The sequence below is a fragment of the Benincasa hispida genome, chromosome 12, assembly GCF_009727055.1.
Source record: "Benincasa hispida cultivar B227 chromosome 12, ASM972705v1, whole genome shotgun sequence".
Taxonomy (NCBI): Eukaryota; Viridiplantae; Streptophyta; class Magnoliopsida; order Cucurbitales; family Cucurbitaceae; genus Benincasa; species Benincasa hispida.
The window spans coordinates 40,179,473-40,194,071 of NC_052360.1; the positions used below are offsets into that span (position 1 = coordinate 40,179,473).

Below are 14,599 nucleotides of genomic sequence, written 5' to 3' on the forward strand. Positions count from 1 at the left end.
TAAGAGAGAAAAATATTTGAATAAGATTCAAATATTAAAGAGATGTATATATATAAATATGTGATAATTATATGTTGATTAATTTTATATTAAATATGATTTAATATAGTCATTTAATTGATTAATTAATGGTTAATTAATTAATTAATTAATTTTGTAGAAGTATAGATAAATAAACATGTGTTATTAATTAATTAATTAATTAATTATATTAAATTGGATTTAATTTAGATGATTATTTCATTATTGGACTAATTAATTAAATAAAAATTATTTAATTAAATTAGAACTAGAGTATGAATAGGAAAGACTAGGAAAAGGGGCTCGCCCTTCCTCTCTATAAATAGGTCTTCATGACCCATGTTTGTGATATAGTTGAATTGAGAATTCTGAATCCTAATCTCTTACTACTTATCTCAAAATCTCTTTTCTTTTCTCTACTCCTTCTTTCTCTTCTAAGTCTTGGAGACCACACATCCAATTCTTGGGATCCTAGAGAATAATAAGGTTTCACTTATGGTGGTATCCCTTGATCATTGAAGAGACATTTTGGAGAAGACACAGAGAGAATCATGAAGAATTTGGGAATCAACAAAGGTAAGGTTTAGCTTTTCCCACTTTTCTTCTCTTAAATGCATGCTAATCTTGATTGTTTATCCATTATGTTATTATTTTTATATCGTATTTTGTTTATATAAAATCGAAAACAAAATTGCAAGATGATTACGTGCTTTCGTTTTGGATTCGATCCCTTCATCTCGAACCTTCGTTATTGAGTTTCGGATTGATATCAATGGTAGTTTCGTTCTCTAGAGAGTATCTCTCAATTTAGGTCTCCAAATCTCACCAAATTGTTCTCCTCTTTAAAGTGACGGTAGAAGACTTATTTTATGAGCAACAACCACAACGTCGCAATGCTATAAGTAGCGTCACAACGCTGGTGTAAGTAATGGTCACCTTCATATCGTAACGTCGCAATACTATCAATAGCGTTGCGTTGCTGCCTTGTTTCCTTTAGCTCTCGAGTCTTCAGCATTGCAACCCTATGTGCGACGCTGCCCTATTTTTCTTCCTTAGTGCTTTGCCCAACTTGATCTTTCACTAAAAGTTTAATAATGTAATCAATGAGAAGAGATCAGATCATAAGGTTAAATTGCTATAAGAAATATTTCAAATCTTTGGACATTATTGGAATAAAGGTTGTGTATATTATGTTGTCCAACTAAAGGGCAATTGTAACTTTAGTAAAAAATAAATTGAAAATTTGGCTTGTGTCTATACAACCATGATTTACTGATTTTCGCCTGAAATTTGATTGCTACCTGATTTCTATGTAATTGTTATGTGATTGCTATCTGATTTTCATTTGTTATTTTTTGTTATATGATATACTAATTGTCAATGATACTGATTGTTTTCTTATTACTGTTTGATTGATATTTATACTGATTGTTATCTAATTGCTATTTTATATTGATTTGCTATATAATACTGGTTGTCAATAACACAGATTGCTATATGATAATGATTGTCAAATTGTTAATGATACTAATTGTTACATGAATATTGTCTTATTACAACAATCAAATAGCAATTAGTGACACTACAAGAAAATTGACCTTTTCGAAGGTCAAAACCTTCAGAAAAACATTTAATAGACCTTCGATACAATTTTTTCAAAGGTTATCTCAACCTTTGAAAAGTGTTGAAATAGATCCCGGTCGAAAAAACTTTTTCAAAGGTTTACTAACCTTCGAAAAGTATTATTTTCAAAGGTTGATTAACTTTCGAAAATTATTATTTTTCAAATGTTATATATCTTCGATAATTGTCAAATTATTTATCGATAATTATCTATTATCAAGTAGTCTTTTTCGAAGGTTTTCATTATTTTTAAAGGCTTATCATATTATTTTCAAAATTTTTAAAACATTCATAAAAACTTATTATCAAATATCCTTCGAAAATTCTCTTACAAAACCTTTTAGCACATTTATTGACAAATCTCGGAAGGTTGTTTTTACTAATTCATCTACATGTAGTACCATGAATTACAAAATATAATAATAAAATTAAAAAAAATAGATAATGACATGAGTGGAAGTAAACTTATATGTCATAAAAGTACACCAAAAAATTATTGAAATTCTATAACATCAAACTACAATTGATCAACTAGAAACAAATTTTTTACGCATCTCTGCCATCATTTTTTGAAATCTATCTTCAAAACGATTTTCTAATTCGTTTATTTGACGCCTAAGTGCTTCTACCTCAACCTCTCTTTGTTGTTCAGATTCTTTTCTTTGTCGTTCAGATTTTTGAAGTCGTTGTTCGAACTCATTAAGACGACACTCAAGATCGCATATAGTAGACGATGATCCAAACAACTCAGAAGGAGTAACACCTACTCCATAACCACGAACACGCCCATGTTTCTCCAGTCCAAATACTCGTACGAAAATCTCATCCTCATTCATGTCAAGTGTACCATCAATCACTTGAGAAGCATATGATTTAAGTTCCGACTACAAATACAAATTCACATATTATAATTCAAAACTAACACATATAAATTCAAATGTTTACAACAAACAAACACATGTCTTTGTTTGAGATTCAAGAAGTATTTTTTACCTCAAATGGGGAAGATGGAGATTCAAGAAGTATTTTTATTACATCTAACAACGTCAAATTATTACTTTAAACTAATTTACAATTTAAAGAATAAAGGGAGAGAATGACAATAAAAGAAAAGAATGACTAAACTTACCACCCGTGTAAATTATTATACTTTTGAATTATTTTTCTCGTTTTGGGTATGAAGTTGGGTAGCTTTATTTTTCATTGGCATGAAGAGAAATGAGAGTCCTGTCCAACGGCTCTAAGCATACTACACGTAAGTTCCATCAACTTCCCTAAAATAATTGGTAGAAGAAAAGGTGTTAAGGTTTTATTATGATTTCGCCCTCTCGACGACGACGATGAGTTGGAATAGCGGTAAAATCGACGGGTTCTTAATCGTATCTAGACACTTCTTTTAAGTTGTTCTAACTAATTCAAAAGTCAACTGAAGAAAAGGAAGAATAAGAAGAAGAAATGAGTGAATTCAATAATCATTTGGGGAAAAGAACAAGAACAATGATATACATTATACAGGCTGTTGTAAGCTAATCAAAATTGGGTGGTAGGGAAAGAAGAATGTGAATTGTCTCAAAATTATTGTGGTATTTGGAATGTGATGACAAAACCCAACTAATCAAAAGAATTCAAATAATTGAACTCCATTCATAACTCAAGATGTCCGTAATTAAATTAGGTTATAAAATCCCAAGTTAATGAGAAGTAAAAGAGGTAAATTATGATCATGTCGTAACCATCATAGTTTAAACTCATAACAGGTTTATCATCTTTCCAAACGACCTACTCGTGTCTAAACAGTAAGTCCCTCTCTACCTTTATTTTTTTAATATCCATGGGTGTTTCGACTAGCTTACGCACACCTTGACTAATCCCACTCGAACTATTTATAACTCAAGGATACAATTATTCAATCTATCAAACATGTCTAATCAAGTAAGGTCATAGTTCGTAGTAACTATGGTTGAACTTATGGTGGGTTTATCACTTTTCCAGATGACCCACACATGTCTAAACAGTAAATCTCACCCGGCTGATTTAGAATGCAAGGATACCATTATTCAATCTATCAAACAACTTCTGTTCAAGTAAGGTCGTAATCTCACTTGGTCACTCCATCTATTTGGCTAACAAAACTCATAAAAAAAGCTTTCACCTTTAACACCACTAAGTTTGGTCTAAAAATTAACTCAACCCACAAAACTACTCAAGAAAGACTCGATAAGCAATTTAACATCATCTCACAACTGATGCGAATATGGTATGAGTTGCAGTGATATGTTATGCATTGCACATGCAAGTTTTCTTAATAAGATTCAAGTACAAATCTCACTAGGTTTCCGGGTAAGTCTAGAGTCAAACACAGAGACTACTGAGTTACTATGCGACAGTAAATTTGATTCCTTTGCGTTGGCAAAAGCAAATAAGTTGGATGGTATTTTGTTTAAGTATATTTCCTATGCGACGGATTCAAGTAAAGAGTTGATGAAATTGAGAACTACAATGAGTATGCGATGAACGAGTTGAGAAGGGATTTAGCTAACACTTCATAAGATTGCGTTCAAGTTATGCGATCATGCTACACACACACAACAATATGTCATCTCTCAATGCAAATATCATAGTTCCTATTTCTAGGACGTATGTGATGTATACGATAATGTCAATAAGACTTATGTCTAAGCCTCTATTCTTGTCTATGTGATGATGACGATGCACACATACACAAGATGACCGCATATTATCATATCCTATTCTAGGGTGCATGCGATGCATAATAGCAAACAGAACTTATGTCTAAGTTTCTATCTCTTGCTTATGCGTTTCTAATCTGACTCTCTCAAGCCTAGATTCTAATCTGACTCTCTCAAGTCTAGATTCTTTCTTTAAACTATTCTCTCAAGTATCTCTAAATGGTGAATGATGTATACATAAGACAAGATGATCGCATAAAGTGTAAATCTTAGGTCATGCCAGCTAAGTACTTCTCAACTCATTCGAATATTTAGCTACTCATGCAAAATAAGGAGAGATTGAACATAAGTTGAAGTGAGATTTCCATTGTTTATAAATTAAATGTAGAATACAAAATAACAATAGAAAGTAGAGATAAGAAGCCCGGTAGCAATGTCTTGCTTCCCGTGGCCTTTTACACTGTCTTTTCACTCCAACTCTGCCTAGATGAATATCCTTGCTTTCGCAAGTGTTGGCCCTCTCTCCTTTTGTAGCACTTCCCGATAGTCTTTCGAGCTGTCCAAGAATGATCTCTTGGCGTCTTCTTCTCTTCGCTCATCTCTGTCTTCTAAGTATGAGAATAACTATGAACAGACCAACGGTTATCTATTTCATATATGATCTCTATTCTGTATCGCGAACCACCGTTAACCTGGTGGCCTTCGGTATTTATAGAGCTCAAGGTGAAGAAGCTTTTCCCTCTAATAATTGCAATGATGGGCGGTCATTAAATCTTCTGCTCTGATGTGCTGATTAATGGTCACCGAAAAGTTGAGTGTACATGCTACAGTGTGTCGTTAACGGCTTGTCAACTAAATTTGGATTCGACCGTCATTAGCTTTCTATCCCATCATGATTTATTAAACTTTCACCTTAATGTACCGTCTTTATGCAGCCACCTTCTTGAGCAACTTCTCGCGATTGCATACGATCGTATGGCTTTGTAGTTGCAATCTTTCAATGTGCGTGGACACCCAATTCCTTGGATCATAATTTTAATTGCGCCAACGCATTTTCCTGTACAAAATAAGTAAATTAATTGCTTTTATGCGATGGGCGCATGTGATCTCAATATTCGTAGTTTAACGCTTTTGGACATGATTTTATATATTTTTACCGTCGCATTCCCTCATTGTTTTACTTATTTACGTTGTAATAACGTGCATTTCTGCCCGTTATCAACAACAAAGAACCAAAAAACACTAAAAACTTATAAGCAGTGTTCATCAGTTCTAAAATCAACCACATTTCTCTAATGAATAAGAGATTAAAGAGAAAAGAAGAAATGAATATACCTCTTCTTGATTTAATGGAAACTTTAAGAGCTAAATTTGATTTCTTCTCTGAAGCTTTGTCCTCCTCTAATGGAAACAGAACTCCATCAATCCCCTGCACTGAAATCAGACCATCTATGTATACATCAGGATCAAACAGATAAGCAGAGCCTTCTCCCTGCCTGAATTTCACCGACTCGTCTACCTCCTGTGTCGTGGCGGCGTGTGGCAGCCGAAGCGTTTTGTATTGAACTTTCCCAAATCGTCGAACCGCATTGTACATACTCTCCTCTATTTGGTACTCTGGGATTACATGGTAGTATATGATCTGCTCTGGCACCTCGAGTTCGCTCAGCTGATCGGTTGTAAGTTTCGCCATCGCTTCGTCATTTGGAGCAAGAACTGTAAGACATAGCCTTCAAAGACTAATCTCCCCATCTCTGTAGCTAGAGATGTCAAATTCACTAAAATGACAATAAACCAATCACATGACATGACACAAAACTTCAACCAGGGATGTATATCACCTAAATGAACTAATACACAACGGTGGAATTATACATACTTACACAAGTTTAAGGCTTGTAATTCTAGTAAGTTCTCTCGAGATTGGTCCATTTAATCGGTTATCATTAAGCCGTTTGTAAAACAGAATAAGAGTTCAAACAAAAGATTGTGAAAAGAAAAGGTCGCAGGAGACAACATTCATTCAGATTTTACTTCCATCCAGAAAAAAAGGGAGAAGAATATCTCATTACTTCCTCCCTAAATTTGGTGTTTATATTAAATATATTAATACTTTTTTCTAGGTTTGATTGTTGATTCATATTGGAATACTTTTAATCCTCTCATTTTTTTGTTTTCGATAAAACATATTTTTACACTATTAATCAACCATTCGATTAAATATGTATGTAACTTTTTCTTAATTGTTTACACTCGGCTAGCTTTCAAAACAATTGCTTACATTCTGCTTTTATCATTCAAGTAGATTGTAAGCTTTATCAACCGCGTCACATTAACATATAAGTTTATTATATAATGGTAGGTGGGATGGAAACAGTAGGTACCATGATTTCATTGTTGCAGATGTATTGGTTCCGATGGATTGCACATTACAAGGATTTATTGATTGTATTCGAAATAAGTTGTTCGTTTTTAGCCATCAATGTTCTATTACTTATATGAGGAGAAAACATGGTGTAAACATTAGCTACGATGAAACTTTGAGGGGTCGAGAACTAGCTTTGGATTCTGTTAGAGGATCTATTGAAACTTCATATGCTGGCATCCCTGCATTTTCTACTATACTAATCAAGAAGAACCCAGGTGCATTTGCTATATGGATAATACACTGCCTGGTTGTTTGAAAAGTATAAGAACTATAGAAGTATTCAGACTTTGATTATATTTTCCCATATTTTGGTTCTTTTCATGTATATAGTGTCTTTGTAGTTTCTTTTTAAGCCACTTATTTGGAGGTTCTAGAATGATAATGTGTCTGGAATGCGAAAATGCGGTCTTGAATTGTAGAATCGTAGATCTAAAGTGAAATGTGAGATGCTAGATTTCTTTTGTGAAGACGTTGAACGTAAAGGAGCTAAGAATAGGATACTGGATTTGTTTTTCTTTTTTTGTGAAGAAGCTGAAACGTTAAAGAGGTAGAAGAACGGAGAAGTTATTTGGGATTTCTTTCATTTTTATATATTTATTTGAAAGATATTGTTCACATGTTTGAATTCAAAAAGAATTTTTTTTTTTTTTTTTTTTTTTTGGAATTAGATTTAATTTGATGTGTATTTTAAATTTTATTCCGAAGATTTTGTTTGAAAAGATTTGATGTATACGGTATTTTTTGCAACCGGGATGCTAATTTGTTGGATAAGGGTGTTTTTGTCTTAAATAATTATTGTTTTTTTATTAGAAAAATTATTTTGCTACTTTTGAAATCTCTTATCCGATTTTGCTATTTTTTCAAACTCAATATAAAAGACCCTAAATAGGGCATTAATGTCTTAACATTTCATTTTTTACATAAAAAAAAAAAAAAAACCTATTAAATTTTGTTTTTGCACTAATGTCAATGACTATTACAATTTAGCCCTTGGTCTCGTACACAAATATATATAATTGTGATTTTCTCTCCTCCATGCACAGACTTGCTTCACACCCATTAATGTTTCATTTTTTTTTTATAAAAAAAATCATTGACTTCTTCACTTCCCCTTTCTTCATCCCCCACTCTTTTCTCCTTCTGGTGATTTCACACCCCTCCGCTGCCATCGAATTCGACGACCGTCCGTTGCCATTCACCAGTTCGTCGTCCTGTCGGATTCGACTGTCGTTGCCAACCACCGTTTGCCAGTCCGCTGTGCGCCATTCTTCCTCATTCATCAGTCATTCGCCTATTGGAATCGACCATTCGTCCTCGTTCATCAACCGTTTTTCATCATCATCGACTTCCAGTCGCCAACCGCGGGTCGCCGAGGTAAGCTGCATTCTTCTCATTGATTATCTCTCCCATTTTCGGTTTTCTCCCTTCGTTCGTTTGTGATTCTCTCTCCCATTTGCAGGTCACCGAGGTAAGCCTATACAGATCCGTGGCGATCATCGCTGATGAAGAATAAGAGATGAAGATGGAGAGTTATGTGTTATATACCCCATATAAAGATGAAGAGATGAAGATAGACTTTGTTCGTGTCGCCTATACAGATTCGCTACACTAAGACTAAGGAGATTTTTTTTTAAACCCTAAACATATATGTGATAAACCCACAAGGGAATATGCATTCTGTTGTTTATTTGATATATGTAAATTATATATTATTGTATATACTGTTGTTTATTTGATATATACTGTGATTTATGTTTAATATTACATCAATATGTGATTTATATAATGTGTGATAAATGATAAAGAAATTCGATTAAACAATATATACTTTTAATTTTGTATATTGTAATATCTACTGATCTTAATTTTGTATATGTTCCAAGGTATATTGACAATATTTCAAGGTGTTTTTAAGAATATAAAAATTAATCGAGAGTTTTTTTTATTTAGACTTTATATTGTGATATATACAAATTTTGATGTGTTGAGAATTCTGATTACTTAAATGGATATATATACTGTAAATGAAATTTATGATATAAACTATGATTTATGTCAAACATTAAGCCAATATTATTTATATATCGTGGTATATTTTATATATTAGATTATATAATGATTTATGTCAAGCATTGAATCAATATCTAATTTATATATTGTTGTATATTTCATATATTGGTTAGAATATTTTTAAATACCTAACAAAATGATATGAGCTATATTTTAAATAGCCATGAATCCACAAAAAAAAAAAAAAAAAAAATACAATACGTAAACCAACGAAAATAAGAAATAAAATCTCATTACATGCATTTTCTCTCTCTAATTAAATTAAATAAAGGAAAAAATCTCAATAAATAAATACATTTTCTCTCTCCATTTGAAAAAAAAAAATCATATTTTAAATATATCTTGGGTAAATTTGTCTAAAAATAATATTAAAAGACTTTCTTTAAAAAAATCAAATTTAAAGACATTTTAAAAATATTTGGCGTAAAGAGGATGTTTTATATAAAAATCTCTTGTTTTCCGTCTAAACTATTATAATTGGTCGGACTTGGGCCTGGTGAAGATGCCATGAGATGAAGCAATTGGGATGGGCTTTCTTGGGCAGGCGGGTTGGATTTGAAATCGCGGGCTTTCGTGTGGCCGAAGAATAGACCTTAGCAAGAGCAATGCCCCTCACGTCGCTCCTTCGCTCTCCGTTAGCTGTAATGCTCGGAACTCCATTCAAACCCACAGGTAATTTTTCTCTTCTTCCCACCCCAACCTACAATTGTTGGGTTCTACAATTTCCATTTCCTTCATTTTCTGGTGCTATTTAATTTCATGCATGCTTTAAGATGTGGAGCGGTTTTCCCTAATTATATGTACGTCCTGCAAGTTTGTTTTTGTCTTCTCTTGATTCCAGATTGTATATGTTTCTTGATTCTTGTTCCATCTCTTCTTGATTTCTGCGTTCCCTTTTGCGTGTATGCGAGTATTGCAGCTCGATTTTTTGAAACTAATATCACACAACATAGTCTCTACAGTTTTTCCTTGATTCCTCCTCAGTTACGATACTACACCGTAAGTCTGTATCTCTATTTGGAAGTAATTTATCTCTATCTTGATTGAATAGTGTGATATAGTAAAAGTTCTGCATTTCCTTTCCCTAACTGCTATTGTCTAGAGTAACCAAATTCTTTAACCTATTGATGCTTGACATTAGCCTGTTTGTCCTTGTTCAACTATTGATAATCCATCAACTTAGACTTTTTTGTTTGATTGCTGAATTAGTAAGATATTAGAGTAGAAGTCTTGTATTTGAACCCCAGTAAAATAATACTCACGTTCCAATTATTATTAATTTTCACTTGTTGGACCATCTACAAATTTTTAAGGTCACGAGTGAAGAGGAGTGTTGAAGTGTTGATATATCTAGTTAGTCTCTCTCTCCCTTGCCGTTGTTTGAAATCTCCCTTCGGCTTCACTTGGAACTCTCCGCCTTGTAGAGATGTTTGGAGTTCGATGTTCGTTGGGGATTGTCTCTAATGCTCTTCGTCATCGCTTCCAACGAGTGAGTTCACTAATCTCCCCTAATTATTTGTTGATTGCAATGTGACAAGAATTTTAAGGTGGCTTGTGAACCTCTGTGGAATTCGATTGATTCATTTCTCTTAGTTCTTTCCTGTATTTGGAGTTTCCTTATTCAATTTGATTTCGAGTTCATGCATTGGTTGCGTTAGAAGGTTTTGAATGTTTGTATGAGGTGAAAGAATGTGTTGGATGATATATGCAGATCGAATCGATTCACATAAGAGCAGGTATGGAGATTCCCAATAACAAGCCGCTCAAATATGCGCTTCAGTACATTAACGGAATTGGCCGATCGAGAGCAAACCAAGTTCTTTCTGAGCTTCACTTGGAGAACAAGCTTGCCAAGGATTTGACTAAAAGAGAGCTGGTTGATCTTGTGGACGAAATTTCCAAGTACACGGTCGGACATGAGTTGGTAAATTGGTGTCTTTCTCTAACTTTCTTCCCATGAATTTCACATATATGTGGGCAAGGCCTAACAAGATGTTTTTCTTGCAGAGTAATTGTGTTAAGAAGGACATTTCTAGGTTGCAGGCCATTAAGTGCTACAGAGGGATTAGGCATGAGCAAGGATTACCATGTAGAGGCCAACGAACAAAGACCAATGCTAGGACTATGAAGTCAAAGCAGATCTTTGTTATTGGAAATAAGAAAGCCTTTCGTTGAGCAAATGGTTCTGTAGTTCCTTCTCTCTTGTTGCATTGTGGAGCTAATTATAAACATATTAGGATTTCATACAAGTTCCATAATTTCTTCTTACTCCCAAATTGTTTGAAATTTTGTTTATTATGCAGTGAAGAATTCTTTATAGGATGGGGATGAATGGCTTCAGAAACGTTTCAGATGTTCTTAAACTTATTAAGACTGGTCAACGATTTCATGTCCAACTATTTGTAGTTTGTGCGATGTGTTCACCAAGTTAGTGACTATGGGTCTAGATAAAAAAAAAATGTTTCTTCTTAAAAAAAAAATAATTTTTATTTAAACTTTTTTCATAAAAAATGGTTTTTATTCGATTTAAATTCTATTTTGATTCTTGAACTTTGAATCTTGGTCTATCTTGATTTCTAAACTTTCAAAAACATCTGTTTTAGTCCTTAAACTTTTAAAAAGTGCTTATTTTAATCTCTATTGTTAAGATTATGTTAACTCTTTGAAGATTAAATTTGCTTAATGATGAAATTGCATTTAGCATGAGTTGAATAAGATGGAGGTGAAGTAAAATATCAATAACCAATACGTTAGTATAGTGAATAGTCAAAATTTTGAATGCAAAATGGCTTTTGAGATCTTGCATAGAAAATTGTTTTATCACTTAATTCAAAATTAAAACATTAGATTTTTTAGCGTGACTTAACTTATTTGGTAATCTAGTTAACAAAAACTACAAGTTATCTCATCATCATGTTTAAGAGTTGACATAATCTTAATAGCATATACCAAAGTAAGCATTTTTTAAAAGTTCAAGAACACGTACGAGCAATGGGAATGAAACGTTTGATTAATTGGAATTATTGTTTTTTCTTAGGACTTCTTCACACAACTAAACCATGAAAAAAGTGTTTTTTTTTAAGATTTTTATTTAAATACTTTTGATAAAATTGATTAAAATACACTTGCAATCCAAACTTATACACCCTTCAATAGAAGAAGTATGTAGTGCTGAGGAAGGCCAAAATCTATAATTTGACCTTACATAAAATTTTTAAAATATTTACCAAAAAAAAAAAAAAAAGAAATGGTAGTTAGGAACGTATTTGTATTTGGAAACGGGGGAAATGGAGAATAATATTACAATACCTTTAAAAAAAAAAAAAGGGAAATGGGGGAATAAAGCGTGGGCCTGGGCATTTAGTTGGGAATATTGTTGGGTGAAGCCCAGTTTAATTGGACAAAGAGTTGGGCCTGTGAATTTGTTTGAGCTTAAGCCTTTATCCATATCCTTGGAGTGGGATGAAGAAGATAAGGTACTGAAACCGAAACCAGAGAGCCGCTGGGAGTCGAATTGAAATCCCGTTGGTATTCCTAATGTGCTGAACTTTACTGATTGGTGTTTGTTGATTGAGGAGTTGGAAGATAATGGCGCAGAGTTTAGCAATGCCCCTCGCTCCTTCGCTTTCCGTTATCTGCAATGCTCGGAACTCCAATCCTCTCTCTAACACCCTCTCCTTCCCCATTTCAAACCCTCAGGTCATTTTTACCCTCTTCCCTTCTACAATTTCCATTTCCTTCATTTCCTCGTGCTTTAATTTCATGCATCTTTGTTTAGCATGTGGAGGGGTTTTCCCCAATTCTATTCCACATACATGTATCCTGCAAGTTCTTTTTCGTTTTCTCTTAATTCACGTTCCATTGTCTTCTTGATTTCTGCGTTCCCTTTGCGTATGTACTAGTATTGCACGTTGATTCTTTGAAACTATTATTTCATAACATACTCTCTACACTAATTTATCTCTATCTTCATTGAACATTGTGATGAAACATAAGTTTCTGCATTTCCTTTCCCTAACTGCTGTTCTCTAGACTCTAGAGGAACCAAATTCATGATCCTAAATCCAACACCCCCCCCCCCCCCCCCCCCCCCAAAAAAAAAAACAAAACTATAATAATAAAATCCTTAATATCTGTCCCAGTTTCTCTCGACCTGTCTATGCATGATTGATTATAAAGATTAAGCAGATATAATTGGACTGAAAGAGGAGATTCGGCGGATTGATGGCTGACCTTAAATGGCAATTCGACACGCTAGTCTATGCTTGACAATTGACATTATCAACTTCATCCTTGTTGAAGTTTTGGTATAATTAAATTTACTGTAATCCATTAACGTAGGATTTTGGGTAGATTGTTGAGTTAACAAAGGTATTAGTGTAGGAGGTCTTGTATTCGTACTTTGTACATTATCAATTAATGTTGATTTCTACTTGTAGGACCTACAAATTTTCAAGGTCGCTAAGAGGAGTGGTGTGTTCATGTATCTAAATTTATTGTAACCTACCAGTTGAAGCTTTTTTGGTTGATAGGTGATTTAACGGAATTCTGGCTTTTCTTGAATGATCCCTCATTTTTCTTCCTTCAATTTTCTTCAGGTTCGTGGTCTTCAAATCAAGTGTGTACGTGTTGGAGGAGTTGAGATACCAAACAACAAGCGAGTTCAATACTCCCTTCAATATATACATGGTATTGGTCGCAACAATGCTAAGAAAATACTGTTTGATCTAAACGTGGAGAATAAGATAACCAAGGACTTATCTGAGGAGGAACTAATATCTATCCGAGATGAAGTTTCCAAGTACATGATTGAAGGAGATCTGGTCTCTCACTTTCTTTCTCTATCTGTGTGTGTGTGTTAAAATTACAAACGTTGGTTGTCTCTATACTTGTGTGAAGTGATCATAAATGGCGATTGTTGGTTTTTGCAGAGGCGTTTCAATGCACTTGCCATAAGGAGATTGAAAGAGATTCAGTGTTATAGAGGGATTCGACACATTCAGGGGTTGCCTTGCAGAGGACAGCGAACGAAAAACAACTGCAGAACCTTGAAGGGTAAGAAGGTTGCTATTGCAGGGAAGAAGAAGGCTCCTCGTTGAGGTCTTTGCGATCGAACCGAGTAAATCTCTTCTAAAACCTTTGAGATGTATTGTTTTAACTCTGGAATTGCATCTATTTTCCTCATGGAAATATAGTTTCTTGCAAATACTCTGTTTTATTGCTGTGCCATATTCTACTTTACATATGTGCTCACCCTCTTTGATAAATGCCGAATCATCTGTATATGAGTGGTGTTATCTTCAATTGATCATTTAGTTCATTAAGCAACCAACCAAATAATAAGTATAGATACAAAGGGTATATATGTTTACAAAAGCTCTGTAGACCAAAATTTTATAATTGTTATTAGAATATCACTGGGAAATTTTTAGTTAATAATTTAGAATTTTACTATAATCTTTTGTAGATACTCGTTTTACCACTGTAATCTTTTGGAACGGTAATTAACTGATATAAAAAGGAGTAGATTTCATCCAAGAGCATTGAAAACATCCTATTGCATACATTATGTTGTAAACACATTTTATTTTATTCGGTCTCTAATATGACTAATATTGAAGTTTTGATACCTACTAACAAGGTATGTTTGGATTGACTATCTAAATGCTTAAAAATACTTTCTTTTGCACTTGAAAATACTTTTTTAAACACCTAAAAGTTACAAAGATGTCTTATATTTATCATAACCAGCTTTTGGATTAATGGA

At 33.4% G+C, this 14,599-nt stretch overlaps 2 protein-coding genes across 5 annotated transcripts; both read left to right on the forward strand.

The window, feature by feature from the left end:
* Positions 1–9,367: 9,367 nt before the first annotated feature.
* Positions 9,368–11,225, forward strand: LOC120068395 (small ribosomal subunit protein S13, mitochondrial-like). 4 transcript variants are annotated; one of them, XM_039020148.1, is made up of 4 exons: positions 9,368–9,504; positions 10,146–10,321; positions 10,544–10,756; positions 10,840–11,225. In XM_039020148.1, the coding sequence occupies exons 2-4, from the start codon at positions 10,259–10,261 to the stop codon at positions 11,005–11,007; spliced, it is 444 nt and encodes a 147-aa protein (XP_038876076.1). In that variant the 5' UTR covers positions 9,368–9,504; positions 10,146–10,258; the 3' UTR covers positions 11,008–11,225. The 4 variants fall into 4 exon arrangements, with proteins under 4 accessions (XP_038876076.1, XP_038876075.1, XP_038876077.1 ...); XM_039020147.1 differs by having other exon boundaries at positions 9,423–9,504; positions 10,257–10,321; XM_039020149.1 differs by lacking the exon at positions 9,368–9,504 and adding an exon at positions 9,505–9,632.
* A 1,078-nt stretch (positions 11,226–12,303) lies between these two features.
* LOC120068396 (30S ribosomal protein S13, chloroplastic-like) lies at positions 12,304–14,115 on the forward strand. The gene is made up of 3 exons (XM_039020151.1): positions 12,304–12,531; positions 13,431–13,655; positions 13,764–14,115. Exons 1-3 carry the CDS (start codon positions 12,421–12,423, stop codon positions 13,929–13,931), a joined length of 504 nt encoding a protein of 167 aa, XP_038876079.1. The 5' UTR covers positions 12,304–12,420; the 3' UTR covers positions 13,932–14,115.
* The last annotated feature ends 484 nt before the right edge of the window (positions 14,116–14,599 follow it).

Bases quoted from the DNA above. Each gene is read 5' to 3' on its own strand.
- LOC120068396 (XM_039020151.1), top strand. From the start codon at position 12,421: ATGGCGCAGAGTTTAGCAATGCCCCTCGCTCCTTCGCTTTCCGTTATC. The intron at 12,532-13,430 runs GTCATTTTTACC...AATTTTCTTCAG, and splicing joins TCCCCATTTCAAACCCTCAG to GTTCGTGGTCTTCAAATCAA. The intron at 13,656-13,763 runs GTCTCTCACTTT...TGGTTTTTGCAG, and splicing joins ACATGATTGAAGGAGATCTG to AGGCGTTTCAATGCACTTGC.
- LOC120068395 (XM_039020147.1), top strand. From the start codon at position 9,438: ATGCCCCTCACGTCGCTCCTTCGCTCTCCGTTAGCTGTAATGCTCGGA. The intron at 10,322-10,543 runs GTGAGTTCACTA...TGATATATGCAG, and splicing joins TTCGTCATCGCTTCCAACGA to ATCGAATCGATTCACATAAG. The intron at 10,757-10,839 runs GTAAATTGGTGT...TTTTTCTTGCAG, and splicing joins ACACGGTCGGACATGAGTTG to AGTAATTGTGTTAAGAAGGA.